At 39.6% G+C, this 19,296-nt stretch overlaps 1 protein-coding gene across 2 annotated transcripts in view; it reads right to left on the bottom strand.

The window, feature by feature from the left end:
• Nucleotides 1-18,129, bottom strand: part of LOC113184202 (microtubule-associated serine/threonine-protein kinase 4-like) — a 162,164-nt gene extending 144,035 nt beyond the window's left edge. For both annotated transcript variants that reach the window (XM_026390814.2, XM_026390816.2), the window contains exon 1: nt 17,719-18,129. In XM_026390814.2, the coding sequence (XP_026246599.2) occupies nt 17,719-17,810 (92 nt within the window). In that variant the 5' untranslated portion in view covers nt 17,811-18,129. The remainder of the gene's footprint in view (nt 1-17,718) is intronic.
• Nucleotides 18,130-19,296: the final 1,167 nt, after the last annotated feature.

The raw sequence follows: 19,296 nt of genomic DNA, 5'->3' as shown, positions 1-19,296 counted from the left end.
GATTTTAATTTTTTTAGAAGCATTTAATCCTAAAGTGTATGTAATATTCATTCCAGACTTGAATTTGGCGATGATGTACACTACTGTCACTTTTTTGCTAGAGAAAATATGGAACACCAGACTGCCAACCTAGCAATAATGTACCATGCAATATGAGAATCACAAACTTGGACGGCAACTCAAGTAGACATAAAAGCTACTTGGCACCATGTATTAAGATTCATAAACATGTTCACGTCACTTTGGCCTAGAAATCTCTATTCTGGGAATTTATCCTAAGGAAATAGTCCAAAAGACAGAAAATGCTATATGCATGAATGTACTCACTGTGGGGTGCTTTCAGTCAATAAACCTTTATTAAGTATCTATTATGTGCCAGGCACTATGCTGGCATGAAGTCTGTGCCTCAAGACACTCATGATCAGCTGGAAATTCAGATAAGCATCTGTGGAATTACAGCATGTTGGGATAAATGCCAACAGAGGACTGCACAGAAGTATGAGAAATGCTGTAACATGCTGGGAGAGAAGGGCAGAGAGGAAGGGTCAGGAAAACTTTGAAAAATATGGGGTAATGATCTTATCATTTCTCTACAACATATTTTAGGACACAAGTTAATGTTAAAATACTGAGCAAATCTTTTGATCCTTTTGAAAACTTATCCCTCAATACACTTTTTAAAATAATAATAATAATAATAATAAATACCCAGCAAGCATAATTGCCCTCAGTAGCTCTCAGAAGTCCCTTGTCTTCTTCTGTCCTGTGTGTGGGAGAGCACTGATCAATCACAAATCCTCACCCAGCACATTTTACCAGTCTATTCCCATACTTAGTTTTCTACTAGACACCAGGGTGTCCCTAATCAAAGCTGCTAAGGAACTCTGAGTTCACTTTGCTTAAAAAACAAAACAAAATATAGTCACACAAAAAAACCTTATTGCTCCTTGGAGTACCTTTCTTTTCAAATGGCCCAGAGTTGCTTTAGGAACTCCTGCTGTAAAATTTCAGAAGGTTCTTTGCTAAACACAGCGTTTGTAATTTATAATGATTCTTGAGTTTTTTGACAAAGGAGAAATTCCAGTTGTAAGGGTTGCATTTGGGAGCTTTTCAAACAGTATAAATTGGACACACCTAGTAATACATGAGAAATAATCTCCACTAAATAGGGGCATGTTGCAATCTACATAGCATGCTTGTATTTACACATGGATTAGAGAAAATTCTATTCCTGTAGCATGCATGACATCTAGTTCAAGTCAGGACATGCTACATATCAGGGTGTGGGAGCTATGGAGGTGCCTCTTTCAACATGTTCTGTCCTGGGCCAAGGCACAAGGCTTTGGCCATACTCCAGAAGTGGGGGTGGGGCTTTACAAGGGCCACTAGAGAAGGGCATACCTGGGACTTCTTTCTGGAAACAGTGCCTACAGGGAAAGACTGAACCTGTGATAATCAATGGGAAAAAGGTAAAAGTTACATTTATTGCCTGTATTGCTAGGCATTGCCCTAAGTACAAGTAGGCAATTTTTTTTTTTTCACTAAAGGACAAGATTGTAAATATTTTTGGCTTCACAGGCCAGAGTCTGTGCTGCAACTCCTGGATTCTGCCTTTGTAGCACAAGCAGCCACACATGATCCCATCGTTATTAGAACTACATTCTAATAAAGCTCACATACAAAAACAGATTGCGCCTAGAGGCCAAAGTGTGCCCACCACTGCCCTGGGTATTCCACAGCCCATTTTACTTAAGGCACAAAATAAGTTTTTCTGGACATTTTCCTCACTTAACACTGAAGAAACCAAGTACCTGAGGGGACATGACAAGCTAGGGGTGCATGATTAGGCTGATGCAGAGTCAGTACTCCAGCAAAGATCTGTCCAAATCCAAAGTCTGATGTCTTTCTTTGTATTCAGGAGAAGGACCTCTTAGGTTGAGTACAGATGAAGAAGAGGAGTGAAAGAAAAGATGCCAAGTCTAAAACCTTTGCATCCATGTTGATCCATGTAGGCCCACTGATCACAAAACAGGGAAGGCATCAAAAATGTTCGTAAACAGGGATACAGGTGACATAGCCTTCCAAAGAGAAGCTTCTGGAATACTGAATACTAAACTCTTTCACCCATAGGAGAGAGGAACCAAATTCTGTGTCATAATATGTCAGATTATGGCAAAGCTAAAATGCAATTGGATTCCTGGAATTTCAACACTCTCTAAGAGGATTTTATTAAGTAACCCCACTGATATTCACATCTCAATCATTCATTTGTTGCATGCACAGATGGTGAGCTACATAAGTGTGTTAAAAACGGATGTGGCACTTTTTCTTTAGGAGCTTAGAACTGTGAGGCAAGGCATGGGCACTATAAGCAAATAATCACCCACTGTTCTGAATCAACTGCCACTCGAGCAAGGAAAGAGCAAGGAAGAGATGCACAGTTCAGCAAGAGAGAAGAGGCAGTGACCTGAGTATACTGCTGGAAGAACCTTAATCTAGGTTCTCAGCCCTTCTACTCTACCCCTTGAAATACTAAAGATACTATTTCCACCATGGTCGTCCTAATTTGAATTCTGAAGACAAAGCTTCAAGTCCACCTCTGTTGCTTACCAGCTTGAAACTTCAAACTTCAGTACCTAAACATTAATTTTCTTATCTTACATTGTGGGGTTGACTAGATGTTTCTGAGAGTCTCCCCCCTCATTTTTGGTGGTCCTAGCAATTGAAATCAGTGGTTACTTTACCACTAACCTACATCCCCAGTCATTTTCATTTTTCATCTTGAGATAGGGTCTTGCTACATTTCCTAGGCTGGCCTTGAACTCGGATCCTCTTGCCTCAGCTTTTCGCGTAGCTGGAATAGAGGCCCCAAGCTGATAGTCCTCTTTTTTTTGGAGGGGGGCGGGGGTACCAAAGAGATTGAATACAGAGGCACTGAACACTGAGCCACATCCCCAGCACTTTTTATTTCTTATTTTGAAATAGGATCTCACTTAGTTGCTGAGGGGCCTTGCTAAATTGATGGCTCTTAACTCATGATCCTCCTGCCTCAGCCTCAGAAGCCAGCTGGGATTTACACACATGTGCTACCATGCCCAGCTCATTTTTGAACACATGACTCAACATATCCAACATTCAAAAAAAGCCCTGTGTTATGGTTTGGATATGAGGTATCCTCTAAAAGCTTCTGTGTTAATGCAGGAGGTGAAATTATTAGATTATAAGAGCTATAACCTAATCAATAGATTAATCCACTTAGTGGATTAATAATTCAAATGTACTAACTGGTAACTGTAGATGAGTTGGGTATGGTTGGAAGAAGTAGGTCTCTGGAGGTGTGCCCTGGAGGATTATATCTTATATCCCTAGCTCCTCCTTCCTTCTCTCCCTCCCCTCCTCCCACCCCACTCTCTGCTTCCTAGTGCCCTTCCTCTGGCCATAATACACCATCTCAGAGCAATGGAGTTGGCTGAACATGAACTGAACCTCTGAAACCATGAGCCCCAAATCAAACTATTCCTTCTTTAAGTTGCTCTTGTCAGGTATTTTGATTACAACAATGAAAAGTTGACTAATAAACTTTGGGTGATCTTATATGTCCTTATATTTTAATCCACGATATAGGGTTTAGTGTATAAAAAAAGTTTCCATGATTAAAAGAAAAAAAAAGCAGAAAGTATCACAGAGTTGCACAATTTATTTCTGAAAATTAAACGATGATTTTCCCCAAAGGACAAAGGGGAAAGGAAGATGTGGAACAGATGGATTCATTGTTCCCCTATGGAGAAAAAAATGTCTGCACCTTGCAAAAATATATTAATTGGCCTGCCATCTGGCAAGATTGCTCACATACATAAGGGATAAAGTTTAGATCTTGAGGTTTAACATTTAAGCCTGTGGGGAGATGGTAATTGGAATCTAAGTTAGCATTAGTATTTTTTAAAGGAGCATTTCAAGAGAGATCTAAATACAGGGAAAAAACAGTACCTAAAATGTGAGACCTTCCAGTGACATTACTAGTATTCATGCCCACCCCAGCCCACTACCCTGGCAGCACATCAGGGCAGGCCAGTGGCCTTGGACACTCCCACAACAGGTAGGGCAGAGCCTGAGCAGGGTGCCTTCTAAGCAAATCCCAAACATGTCCCCATGACTTTGCCATCGTCCTGTCTATTCTTTCTCCTACATTATAGAGGTTTTTCAAAATTTCTAGTTCTAATATGTATAGTTAAGACTTTTTAAAAGAATCTCATGGGGGTTGGGGACAGAGCATAAAGCCCAAGGTAGAAAAAAACAAGAGTTTTATGGAGTGTGTACACACATAGGCAAACATTCACACACACACACACACACACACAAAAAAAAAATAGGGTTTCTATATGAGCAATAGATGATTTTAGGATAATTTTTTTATGATTTTATTTTGAGAAATTTTTATTTTGAACATGTGCTGGTTTAAAATTTATCTTAAAGGTTATGTAAGTTTCACTGGAATGAAAATATGATAAAATAGTGGGAAAACTTAATTATTTTACAATCAAATAAGGAAGCTTAAATTGACCTTTTGTAAAATGCATATCTTTCTCAGTCTTCCCTTACATAAATTCCAAGAGTCCTTTTGGATCTCCCTACCTACTTTCCAATAATAATAAGCCATATCTTAAAAAATATGTCTTACACACACACATATCTTTTACACACACACACACACACGTCTTACACACACACACACACACACATCATAGGTAAATATTTCTACCTCATGGCTCTGCTTCCTTCCCCAATTAACAACCCCAAATTATTTTTAACCATTTCCTTTTAGTCAAATTTGTTTATCTAGTTTCTAACAACTTCTTCATTCATGTAGCATCAAAGGGGCTATTATGTACTAATAATGAATCATACAATATAGTTTATGCTTTTCTTTCAAATATCTTTTTCTGATGTATTTTCTTGGAATTTCACTTGACATTCTGAACCATGTAATCAAACTATGTGTTAATTATTCCTTTAGAAAAATGATGTTTAAAGAAGTTGACATAATGAACTATGACACCCAGAATAGAATCTTGGAATAGAAAAAAAGATACTAGGGAAAAAAACCCCTGAAATTTTAGTAAAAGAATTTAAGTGACAAATTGTGGAGGCAAAACAAAACATTCTAATCTCATGTTAGCATTTTAAAACTATTAAAATATGTAAAACTTTTAAGGCAATAGAAATATCTTATACTTTCCTTGTGATGTTAGCTACATGTATTTGTTAAAACTCAGTGAAATATGCATTTAATAAGGTGTTTTTTTGTATGTAAACTGTACCTCAATAAACCCAACTTAAAAACAAAACAAACACACTTAGTCACTTGGCCTTTCTTTTTCTACATTACATAAATACAAGTGGTCAATCCCATGCCAGTAGTAATCTAAAGTCTGAAAAATACCTCCTCTAACTTTTAAAAAAGTGACTGAAAAGAAGACTTCTTTCAATCAGTCCTTAGAAGGGATCAACTATTCCTGAAAAACAGCTCACAGAGTTCATATGTTGTACCACTGGAAGCAAAGAGATAGCCAGTGAAGGGTATGTTTTCCCCTCCTGTTGTTCAGAGAATTCTGGACACAATATTTATAAGAGTTTACTCTCATACAATTGTTTATGCATTACAAAGCAGTTGTTTCTTTGTTCTCTAAATACAATGATTTCCCCAAAGGAAAGATATATTTAAGTATCACCAAGCCATCCTTCATAAGAATAGTTAACTTACCATATTCAAGAGGAAGTATTATATTTTAAAAAGAAAAGAAGCCTAGAAGTAATTCATCACTAAAATCTCCCAAAAGACCTTTTCTAGTATTTCACTGCGCTAACAGGTAATGGGGATTTTGTCCTTTCTGTGAAACAAACTAAAAGCACTACCACAAGATCAATAGAGGTTCTGAGACATGTGCATAACATACATTTTGTGAATACACAGGATTTTATAATACATAGAGGAAAATCTCAGAAAAATAAGTCTTGGTGCAGGGGGTATTACTCATTCAAAATGTCTGTAAAATAGCAGCTGCTCAGAGCTACACCCTAAGTAAAGCTTCAATTTAAAAGTTCAAGCCCACTCAAACACCATCATAAACTGTGATGCTTTAAGATGAGGAAATTACAGGAGATTACATCCACAATTTCCATTAATGAGAAAGAGAAGCAGCAGGTGGCAGTTTTTAAACGAAATAAAATCTACTTCTATTTTTCACTCTTCCCTCAGAAAGCAAAGTGGAATTTCTATGGAAAAGATAAAAATTATCAGGCTTATATTCTGCTAGTATCTTATTGCTAAGAGGCATCTGTTCTATAAAATTAAAATATGACAATCATCATACTTTACGAATACTATTTTTGATAATTAGAATATTATTGAATCTCTGATTCCATTGGGAACACAATAGTAATACTGTATTAGAATTTGCCAATTTCTACTGGTTAGATTTGGGGATAGGTAAATAATTATTCTGCATCTCAATTTTTTTATTTGTATAATAAACATAATAATAATATGACCTTCACAAAGTCATCCTGTGGATTCAGTGAGACAATTTATAAAAAATTTCCACTAGATATTCTCCCTGTCACTACTCATTGGCTGATGTTGGTGGATCTTCCACTGATTATCATTTTACTATAATTATGTGTCTACATTGCTTTCTAATCCCACTAGGTCGAAGGAAACCATCATCCCATACATTATTTTTGTCTCCTCGATGGTAATCCTAACCCTGGTCATGTAAAAGGCACATCAATCCATAGCTGGGACACAGAGAAAAAAAAAAATGAGGCAATGTGACAAATCCCCATACCCCGTCCACCCAAGTCAAACTTGGTGAAACTAGGTTATTAGGTTATCAGGTTTCAGAGGGTGATTCAGGCGCATCTGCTGTAAGCTCTCAAGGCAGTAAAAGGGTCACAAAGAGATGTGTGACTCATAAATCAGCCCCTCTAAGTATTTTTAACTGTAATTAACTTCCCATGTTTCAGAGCTTACTCCTCCAGCTCTTAGTTTCCCTGTCTTTTGGCCCCGTTTTACAATCACTCGACTTCTCTTTAGTGCTTTGAAGGCAGCCAAAGGAAAAGAATGGAAAGAGAGCTGCAGCCCCCAGGACAAGTGCAATACTCCCCAGTCTGACCCCTAAGATATTTTAAGAAACTCTATGACCAGAAGATAAAAACATACCAAAGGAGAGCAAAAGCAAAAACAAAACCACTTTAGTTTAACAGACCTTAATATAGAGTTTAAGATATATACACACCTGGGACTTCCCAACAAAATCCATAAATGTTGGGCCATGAATACCCTCCAACCATGTTAGTTTCTCTATTAAATAGATTTGAAATCAAACCTGTTAAGTGGCTGAAGGAACAGCTACAAGCCACTGCCTGCTGGATACACCTACTAGAATGGAAGGTTTGAAAAGCGAAGGCTGTTTCTCCAGCTCCCGGCTGGGCATGTCAGTTACATGGGAACTAAAGAGCTGGCTTAAAACAGGACTATAATCTTTCTGGAACAATAGGTCATGACGAGCTTCCTTAATGCCAAAGTAAGTGTTTAGAGGTGATTTCTGCTAACTGAAAGAAAGTGTAAAGGGCATATATATTTACTCTGGCTTGAATACAATGCTTCTGAATATGTAACTCTGTGCCAAGAGTCAAAGCCCTTTTCCCTCATGGATTTTTCACTCTGGGACACATTCCATGGAATATTTGCATGGCCTTGGAATGGCACCAGAAAGTTGTATCATAGTAATATGTAATCAGTTCAATATCTGTGCCTCTTAACGTCCAAATCCCTTAAGTCTGACGTGAGAAGATCTACTAATTTTAAGGTTAAATCTCAAAAGGTAAGATTTGTTCTTGTTTAAAGGGCTTCCTATAAGAAGTCATCAAATGACCAGTGACTATCACAATATCAAAGTAACATGAAGGCTACCTGGCAGGAGGACATCTTGGCAACAGCTACGCTGGTAAAATGGCATCAAAATCACCAATATCTAAGAAATGAGCGAAGAGAGCAGGTCTCTAATCTTGAGCATGAAGTCCAATGTTAAGAAAACATGGATATCTCAATTTAAAAATCCTTCATTTCTAAAGCTAACTTACCAGAATGTGACAGGAAAGAAGACATCTATGAGAAAGAATGCTACATGCAAATTTTACTGTTACACAGTTTAAAAAAAAAAAAAAACACTTTTATTCTTTCTGAACTCCATGGTCCAAATATCTACGACATACATGCAGGAAATAATGACTATAAGCACAGACACTTATTGCACAGAATCCATAACGACAACTATTACCTAAAGCCCCCTGAACTATCCACATTCAAGCCATCCCACCAGTGCCCACTATGGCCAGTTAAGATCAAAGAGGAGAAATCCATCTACCTAGGGACCTACCAGGTGTAGAAAATGTCAATCCACAATCACTCATTCAATTTGCCAAGGCGGATGATGTGCCTGCCAGTTCTTCTGCCACCTGTCTGCACTGTGGAGCATAGGGTGATTTTACAATGAGCCTGTTTTGGAGTTAGAATATTATCTGTGTTCATCTGGATGCACACTGAGACAAAGAATTCCATTAATCCTCACATGGAAAAATAAAATTTGTCCAACAAAGATTCAAAATCTATTTGGACAATTCTTTGATCTTTCTATCAAAAAAATGTTGAGATTAGCCAAGTGAAAGTCATAGTTCAACAGGAATTTTATCTCAAGTTCCAAGATCAACAAGCCATCTAACTCAGACTTAAGAAATAACATTACATAATAGCCACTTATTGGCTATTGTTTTATAGTAACAAAGGATTCATTTACCGTATTTCCTAGAGAGCTTTATTCAGCTCCAGTTTTTCCCACAACAAAAGTACTTTTCCCCCTTCACCCCTCCACATATCTGTAAAGTAAAATATTTAATAATTATAATTTCTAATTTAAAGATCTCTCTCACATTGCATTTTAAAAGACGTGAATGAGAAGGAGGCTTAGGTAAGCTACAGGCTCAGTGATCTCCTTCAGATTTAATAGCAAAAAAATTCAACAGTGGTTAGGTAGTATTCTAATACTCTAGGTAGTATTCTAATACTCAGTGTCAAGTCTGAGACATAAACATACACTAAAATATTTAAAATCAGTAACAATAAAAAGCACAGCAAATACATTTTATACCAATACTCCTATGGTAAAGAGGGTGTGGTGAAGCTATTCTTTCTTCCCTCTATGGGACCAAGACCTTCAGAAACCTCAGTAAATTTCACAATGTGATCTGTTAAATCCCTATTCCTTCCACCCAGCTGATTCACTCCAGCTTAATATATTACTTCCCAAAGATACTTGCAATTTGAACTTCCACATCAGGTTAGAAACTGTTTCCAGGGACATGGATACTGGTTCTTACCTTTGAAGAGTTAAACCTTACACAATAACTTCAAAATATAAATGGCAGTTGGCCTACTACGTCAAGATCTGCATTTGCCTGTAGTTTTGCCTGCAACTGCAGTTGCTAAGAGACCCTAAACTCTAACAGAATCAGAGTCACTGATAAATGGAAGACCACAAAGTCAGCAGAATGTAGAAATTCCCAGGGTTCTATAATAAAGCAAGCAATGCTTAAGAAAATAAGAGCTAAACAATAATGACTGCCTATTCTTCTTATCAACTATTTCACTGACAAGTCCTGTTCAAAGCCTAAAGTCGATGCTAGTGTCTTTTCTCTTTAAGACTAAATAATGTGATGGTTCAGTTTGATATCAGTATAATCACCTTCTCTAATAAGCATGAACAGTAGCCATTCGTGTGGCTAAAAGTCCCACACGCCCTCTGATTATACTAACAAGGTTAGGTCAACATTATCAGAATTGACAACCAAGTTCATGAATGGAATTTTCCTCATTTCCAGGCAGATAGAGGGAAAGAAAATGTAAGTAGCAGAACTACAAGTATTAACAATCGTGTGAACATTTATTTAGACATCTAATTACAAATGTGCTATGTATTACAAAAACTAAATCTGCCACTAAATAGCCAAGACTTCTACAGATAGAGAGTGACTGCTTTTAATGGATGGTTATATGCACATCCTGAGCCTACTTTCATCCAGGTAGCCCCAGGACCATTTTAATGTCTTGGTTCTACTTTTAACTTTCAAAGGGATTACTCAGTTACTATGATGTCATTCTCAAATGACTAGGTTACTCAGTGAAGGCAGTTCAGATTAAAATAGCTTTGTGCATGTTCACTCACACTAGAAATGGGTGTGTATAGAGACGGGTGGGGCTGAGGGCCTCTAATCTTAACCTCCCCCAAGAACCCAGCTCATTCCCTTTCAAGGAGAAAGCTCCAGAATTATTCAGAATTATCCTATCCCAGGATTTCTCCTCTGAGGGCCATCTCTACATATGGCTTTAAATAACTTCTTGACCCTAATATCTGTCAGCTTATAGTCTAGAAAGCTAATGGTTTCTATCTTGAAGCTTATGATTGCCTCTTTTGAAGAAGTTATTTAGGCTTCTGGTAACAGAATATATTTGTAAAGAAAAGAAAGCAAAGTCGTAAAAGAATAAAAGGTCCTACCTCTCACTATGGACTTATCAGTACACTACCCTGCCTCCAAAGTTAAGGCAAACACATGCATACACTGTTCAGAGTGCTGTTCAATTACAGCAAGGAACAGCCTACATGCATGAGCATATGCTCCATATTCTAATGGCTAATTTCTTTCCCTCTTTCCCTTCCTTTTTTTTTTAATTTTTAATTTTGGGACTAGGGATTGAACTCAGAATTACCTTATCACTGAGCAACGTCCATAGCACCCAGCCCCCCCCCTTTTAATTTTGAAAAATTTAAATTAATTTAAATTAAAAATTTTAAGAAAAATTGCCCAGGTTGGCCTTTATCTTTCAGTCCTCCTGCTCAGTGTCCCTAGTCACTGGGATTACCATGCCACCCTGCCTGGCTAATGATTTATTTTTGATGAACTTTGTTTGAAATCCACTTTTTGCATTTCCATACACCTCTGTGTCCACCTTATTCCACTTTTCTCATTTCTTTCCTCCCTTTCTCTATGTGTCCCTTTTCTATTCCCTCACAAAAGATCTGCATATTCCAGGGGTAAAACAAACTAACTGCAAGCTCCTATTGTGAACTTCAAATTAGAGGCCAAAACCAACATTTTGGAAATGTGCATATTCCTACTGTGTCCTTTGTGCCTGGTGAGCTTTAATAAGGAACATGGAGTCTGTGAGAAAACTCCCTGTCACAAGGTGGAATGGCCAGTCTCTTAGCAGAAATCAGTGAGGAAGTGGCTGCTTGGGTCTTTGAGGTTTCAGCTTTCACCTCCTCCCTGAGAATATCTGTGACATTTGCCATGTTGGAGCTAACCAGAGATGAGACAAGTATGGGAGGGCGAGCCCTGCAGGGATATGCAGAATACAGTCCAGGGTGCAAAGAAAGGATGAAAAGAAGCAGTTACAAAACAGGCCTGGGCAAAGCACAGAGTGGGAGGAAATGGGTTTAGAGATTCAGGGAGCGGCTAAGCCCTCAGGTCAGGCAGGAAGAGAAGGAGCAACAAGTGGGACCAGGTCTCAGCCACCTGGAGAAAGGGCTGCAGGGGAAAAGCTGAGTCCCAGGGATCAAAAGGAGACCCGGGAGTGGTGACTGGGAGCTGGGGAGGCTCCAAGTTAGGGCTTTAAAACCTGAGAAACTCCAAGTGAAAACCTGTAGAAAGAGGAGACTCATAGGCTGTGGAAAGAACTGGAGTTGCCAGAGAGGAGGTGAAAAGGAAACTGTCATTGCCAATTTGGGCAATGAAGCAGACGATCAAGTGAGCAACTGTGAGTAAGGGGATATGATTCAGGGATGAGGGCTGTAGGGCCAGCCATGAATGAGCAGAGGGCAGGACATCATGATGTGTGGCTAGTGGATTTAGCATTCCACAGAGAGTGGGCACTACCCTCCAGTCTCCAGTTCCTCATTTCACACCTGTTTCCTGGCTTGTGACACACCCACCCCAGCGCAACATTTTAGGGCAACTATTCCTGCCAAAGTCATCAATGACCTCCCAAGAGCCAGAGACAACATACAGGTTTACTTTAACTATGAACCATTGGACCATTCTCCTCCTTGATCCTTACTAAAACACTCTTTCGGCACCCTTGTTTCTTGGGAGATTCTCTCACCAAAACTCTTATCCTATACCTGGTTGCATCTCTGCTAATCCCTTAAACAAGGTCCTTTTAGCTCTCTCAGATAAAGCTAATTCGTTTCTCTGATAATTTGAATGATGATTCCCATGCCTGTCCTTTTTGGTCTGGCCTGCCCAAATGCCCTGTCCCTATATATTTAACCAAACACCTACAGGGGTTTTCTTTCTTTCCTGCCCTGGAGCCTTTGATAATCCCAGATAGCTCCTTTCAGATTCTTCCCGTAGACCACTCTTTCTCATCTTTTAGGTCTCCTCTTAAATATTAGCCGTTGGAAAGACATTCCCTGACCACATTATCTAAAGCATCCCTCACCCCATGCCCAGTTAATCTCTCTTCTCAGCTCAGACACTTGTTTATTGGTGAGGTGCAAGCACCCTGTCCTGTCCACCACTGTTCCACTTGACCAGCATGGGTTGGATGAAAGCATGAATGCCCTATGGCTTCCAGCACACAACAGATGACACTCAACAAGTGTGGATATAACTGTGTTTAGGGAGATAAAAAGGGGTGATCGCAAGAACAGGTCCTTATGTCTTCTCCCCAACTCTTATATGAACAGGTGGTTCCTCCATTTCCCTGGTTCCCCAAGTCAAAAATCCCAGGACTATCAAAGAATTTTTTATGGTCCCTCAGTGCCGATAGCTCATTGAATTCTATCAATTTTAACCTCTTTAATATCTCTCAAAGACACTATATTCTTTATTCAGGCCTACAAAATCTTTCAGCTAGGAAATTCTAATGACTTACTGATTGGTGTCTAGGTCTCATCCTCACTCCTAGGCTGAACTCCCCAGTACCACCAGTCTTCTCCCTCCCACACAGGAAGAAGAACAAGCTTCCTCAGTTCTCCTCCCCAGTCTCATCCCCATATCGTAATAATAGTGATAATGGTAACAGCTAAGACTTATTCAGAGTTTTCATGTGCCAGTCAACACATTAAGCAATTTATACATATGAATGCATTTTAATCTTTACAATAATCCTAAGTAATTAACTTATCCCGATTTCACAGATGAGCAACTGAAGTCCAAAGAACCTAACTAGAGTCAAGATTTGAAAGCAGGCGAACTGGCTTCGATCTACCCTTCTAGCCATGATGCTGGACTACCTCTTCATGCTTCCTGCTCCAACAATACTGAGTTATGTTCTTCTGCTCTAGCAATATCCAGCTATGTACAGTTCCCTGCACTCTGTGTTGCTAAGGCCACCAAACCACTATTTCTTCTGCCCCTTGGGAAGGTCCTGTCTAGTCAGATGAATACCTAATCTATCCTTCAAAACTTCCTGAAGTATTGCTTTTTCTATGTGATGCCTTTTTTGGCTCCCTGAGTGGCTTCAGCACAAGCCACTCCTAGGGCTTATATGTACCTTGTAAATACTTGCCATTATCATGGTTTGCAATTCAGTTTTGGGTCACAGTGCCCAGGTACATAAAGGTGCTTAATTATTGTAAATTTGACTGGGCTTGGGTACAAAGGGTGACTACAAATTCACCAACATCCAGAGTGCCAAAGCAGGAAAGAAGTCTATTCTCTATCCTTCTCATAAATTCATGAGCAAAACAAAGAGAAAAACTCACCAAACACTACAGACGAAGGCAAGATAAATTGTGCATAAAAATTCAGTACATTCTGACAACTAGAGCAGTTAGTTTAAGATCCCTAAATGTACCTGCTGTTCATAGCAACTGCTGAGTAATGCAAATTCAGCAAAACCAAACCAAAACAAAACAAAACAAAAAACATTCTTTTGTCCCTTGGTTCTCAGAATTTGGAGTTCTTATGAAAATGCATTCAAAAATTTGCTCAGCCTGACCAACTATGTCACAAACTGCTCATTGGCATGGATAAGGGTTTTACTGATAGAGGTGTCATCCAAGTTTGTAGGTCATCATTTTGACCAAATGAAAACATGACAGATTTCTGAACATTAAGAGTAAAAATTAAGCACCTTCTAGGTTCAAGACAGTACGTCAACAAAATGAAAGTCTCATCTTGAAACTTAGTAGCAACATTAAGAAATCCACGTTAGCCTGTACTAGGATCCAAAGGAAATGTAACTGAAACACAAGCTTGATCTCATCCCCTCATTCCTAATCAAATGTCAAAAGATGTTATAAGCAGAGACAGTAATGGGGACTCAGACCAATTAACTCCCATTGCTGTGAAGGCGGGCACAGTATCCACAGATCTACAAAGTTTAAAATTTTTAAAGATGTAAATTTTACTTCCATCTTAAAAAGAAAAAAAAAAGGGTGAAAGTGTATCTGTGAAGCCCAGATTCCTGTTCCTCAAAGTAACAGGTGAATGGCTGTTTTGAGATGGCCTTGATTAAACTAGGGAAGGGGAGAGAAGGGCAAAGGCAGTCACGGAAAGAAACCATTTCCAGTGGAATATCCCAGATTTACAGCAAAGCAGCAGACAAAAGTCCACGTGCATCTGGACAGCCCAATGTCTGCTATGGCAAAAACAAAAAAGAATGACGGTCGAGGAAGCACTTCTCAGTATTCCGCAATCCTCAAGATCTTGCCCTGAAAGTAAGTCTATAGGGTCCTTTCCCTAAGAACTCTGGGAGTTACAGGCCAGGCAGGGCTCTGAATTGGAAGAGGAACCTTAAAAGTGTTCCTGTGAGAGGACAAACCAAACCAACAAGCCAGTGTTGTGCTGGACCTGGAAGGTACACATGATGCAGCAAAACAAAAACTTGCATGACAACAACTGGAACCATAACTCAGGTTTAAGGTAGGATTCTGAAACCATTCAATCTACCTTTTATTTAAGTGGCACAAACCTATCCCTATGAGCTCTAAAATGCTCATTGACAGGCTCATAGCTGTATTTTATCCTTGCAAAAAAAAAAAAAAAGAAGAAGAAGCTGATATTAAAGAATAGGTTAAGATGAGATTCTCTAGATTACAATGTGAATCCGAACACATAGCTGGGCTAAAACATCAAAATGAATGATACATCAGGCAAGTTAACAGGTGTACAGGAAAGAAGCTAGGGCTGGGCCAGACAGAAAATCCAAGGGCTGATGCAAGTCTGACAGAGGGCAAGGATGAGTGGCCTCAACTAGATACTGAGGACACCTTCCACTGAGCCTGGCAAATGAACAGTACAATTGGGGAATTAAAAGGTCCTCTGAAAAGGAGAAATTTTTAGGGAACCTGCCCATCTAGCTAAGAAATGGGGTTAGAGTTAAAGGAGACAGGTTTTAGTGCTGTTAAGGAGTATCCCAGAAGGGAAAGAGTTGGAATGCAAGCATATGCTCCATGCCATTATGGAAGTATACAGACAGAATTGACCACTGTCAAAATAAGATAATACACAGCTATATGTGCTCCCTGGAGAGGAAGGAAACATGCCCTTCATTTTTCCAAATCTACAGAGAGGACCTTATTCCTAATCTGAAAGATTCAAATATGCTCAACGAGTAAAGTCTATGAACACATCCCAAATTCTGAAAAACTCTGAAATCTGAAACACTTCTGGTTCCAAGCATTTCAGGTAAGGGATACTCAACATGCAAATCTAAAGCAGTGCTAGCATTTTGAGATAGAGAGTGACTAGAAGGATGCAGAGAGGATCTTTTGGATGTTTACTTCCAAACTCCAAGAATCCTGAAGGTCCCCAATAATAAACAGGCTGTGATAACCTATACTCCTAGAAGGATGGAGGAAAATCCACCTCCCTGTCTGTTTTGCTGAACTGAATATAAGGTCCGTGATTTGGTGAGGGGTGCGAGGAACATGGACATGGTCCTCTCATAATTTCCCATTTTTCTGGGAAGAACCCAGGTTCCTTTAGAACCTAGACTCTCTGCCAATGTAAGTTAAATGAACTGAATTGATCAGACTGGGCGAATATTGTCCTAAAGCCAGGGCTGACCAGCTGAGAATTCCTCTGGCATCAGACTCTCTCAACAGGTAGGCAAAGGGAAGAAAAGCTGCTTTTCAGGTTCAGACACACAAGTATAATGCCAGGGCAGCCTTATCTCCCCAAGAACTGGCTCCTGGTATGAGCGAAGGCTACATGGCAGGCAAGACTGCTCCACACTCAGAAACATAAAAGGCTCCCATCAACATGAACAGGTAAGAAGTTATAGGGTTTATCACCATGTGAAGAGTGGCCTGTCTGGGCATTGCATGTATCTCTCTTCAACTTTCTTAGTTGTTCTGGAGATATGACACATCAATGATACAGCTTAAAACCACATGACCAATATTAAGAGTCTCTGAACATATTACAAAGCCAAACAAAAAAAGCATAGACACATTATTTAAAAAGCACAAACTTATACCAGAATGGTTTAGTGATAGCAACATTGTTCAAGTTATATTAAGGTATGACTTTAAAATCTGCCAGATTTCACTCACTCACACACATACAAGCATGTGATTTGTGTGTGTGTACAAAGTGTATGTGAGAATATCCTGAAATATAAGAAATGCAGTGGAAAATTTCAAAAGGAAAAATTACTAAGTTTTCTGAAGTATTAAATATTTGCATTTACATTATGCAAATAGTTGCAGGTATAAGCAAACCGAAAGAACCATTTTCTGGTGTTCTTTCAATAGTGGAGCACAGAGAATGCGAAGTTCCAAATCTGATAGTATGCATCCTGTTTGTTTGGCTGTGCTGTTGCTTTCATGCGTATTCACATGTACGTGTAAGGCAAGTTTTGATGAAAAACAAGGAATCCATATTTACACAACTGGGAGGGTGTACCCCTCTTAAACCACAACAATGCTACTGTTGTGTGCTGGGCAGACATGTGGAGAGAAATGTCTCCTTTAAAATCATATTTTCTCATTTCAAGTGGCAGCAAACTATCTCCAAATTACCTTTCACTTACAGCACAAGCCTCATCTTGACTTTGAAAAATTTCCCCTACCTATTCTGTCAAATATATTTCAAAATGAAAAGGCCAGCCCTGTATTAGTTATAAATGCCAGCAAACCAGTCAAAAAAAAAAAATCAAAATGGCAAAGTTATGCAGATCTTCCTCTTTAAGCAGTCAATATAAGAGAGGCTAAGTTGGACTATCTTTACATCATACATCTGAAACTTATAAAGGTCACATATTTAATAGAGCGGAGCATTTAAAAGGCTCTACAAAGAGTACCAGGAGGCTAAGAAGTCTGAGTGATGAAATGGATAAACATGACTAGATCAAAGGGACAGACTGAGACAAAGTCTCCTCCTCCTCTTCTTTTTCTCTCCCCACCACTCACAAGGAAATGTCTTATTACCCACATTTCAAAAGGCGAACCCTGAGAAGCACATCCATTGGGACTGCCCAGGAAATCCTAAAGACGACTGAATACCTGAAACAGTGCCCCCCTGGCAAGGTATAAACTTTTCAAACTGTCACCCAGTAAACAAAACCCCAGTTGCCAAGGGGCTCCAGCAGCCCAGCCCAAGGGGCCTCTGGGAAGAGAAAGGAAGGATCCCGCGTTTTTTTGTTTTTTTTTTTACCTTTGTGTTCGCCGAAGCCTGTTCCCACTCCTCAAATGAGGCAAAGTAAAGTTTGAGAGCACAGTCCAAAAATTGGGGTCAGACATATCCATTTCTTTCTCTCTTCAGTTCACTGCGGGTTCAAGGCCATGAGACCAAAACGAGATGAGGGGGAAAAAAAAAATAAAGAACAGGAAAAAAAAATAAAAATAAAAAGGATCCCAATTATCTCCTCACTCCCTCCAGAGACAACGTGATGTGAACTGTGATCCCAAGAACAACTTGGAGCAGGTCTGAGAATTACCCGTCCCGTCCTGGCCTTTAATTAACACACAGCCATCTCTCCAAGGTTCAGGAAACTTATTTCCTCTTGGGTTTGCCCTCTCCTAGTGAGCCTTGGCCAGCTATAAACAGTAATTACAAGAGTTTAGCCGTGCGTTCTGTTCAAAATGCTGTCTGTGTGTGATTCAGTCCAAGGTACTTTGTCATCTGTTTGGCAGATACCATTTGCAGCTCCTGCGGGGGGGTGGGGAGTCTGACTATTTTAAGTCTTTAGTTCCGGGAGGCTGTTGCTTATCAGCAAAACCATTCACATCCGAACATGCCCAGTGCTGAATTTCCTTTTGCTATCTACATACAAGGAAAAGAATTTGAATAGAAAAAGCTCCTCTTGCCCTCCCCTCCTGGAAACAAACGGAAACTTAAAAAGCACTTTTAGAAAATTGGCCTATGGGAGGACTTGAACCTGACACCTTCATGTCCCCTCCCCAGGTCCATCTGGACGGGGGAGGCAGCAAAGCCCCTTCCTACCCCCAGTGAGGACACTTCCCCCCCCCCCCAAGTGCCTCCCCAGCAGGGCCTCACGGGAAAGGGAGCAGAGGCTGGTGTGCCGCACAGGAGCAGGCTCTGGACACTGAGCATCCTCAGCCGCTGCTCCCCTATCCCACAGCCCGAAATGGATCCGTCCCCCAAAATAAATAAATAAATCCAGCTGCTGTGCCGGAACACCCTGGAGTGTGTGCTGAGCACACCTGAAGGCTGGTCACTGATTCACCACAGCAAGGATCACCATTAAAAGGCTCCCAGAGAAGTCCCTAATGACTTTGCAGTGATGCTATTTGTTGTATAGGAAAAACCCACAAACGCGAAGCCATACTCCAGGAAAACCTCAGTAAAACTATGTTTATGAGTAAATATAGTTTTAGAAATCCACTTGATGGATTACTACAGTGAACATGGTGGCACCATGACTGGTTAACTACAGATTTAGCTAATGGTCACCCACTAAGTGTAAGGATACAACCTGGCATTGATTTAACAAATGCTAGAATTATTTCCCCTTCAAGTAAGTTAGAGGTGGACAGGAATGAATGGGAGAAAGGAATGAATCAAAGTTGTTGTTATTCATTTTGAAGTAAGGCATGGTATTTAAATAATTCCCCCAATCCACAAATTCTTATGTAAAGGCATATAAAGGGAAAAAAGTAGAATTTAAATAGCTGCTTTAAATCTGGCATGATATGAAAAGAAATGGAATAATTTTTTTTTTTTTAATTCGGGGGGGGGACTTAAAAAGTGGATAAAGAGAACGGGGAGTAG

This window comes from Urocitellus parryii, chromosome 1, assembly GCF_045843805.1.
Source record: "Urocitellus parryii isolate mUroPar1 chromosome 1, mUroPar1.hap1, whole genome shotgun sequence".
NCBI lineage: Eukaryota > Metazoa > Chordata > Mammalia > Rodentia > Sciuridae > Urocitellus > Urocitellus parryii.
This window is presented reverse-complemented; position numbering and strand designations above follow the sequence as displayed.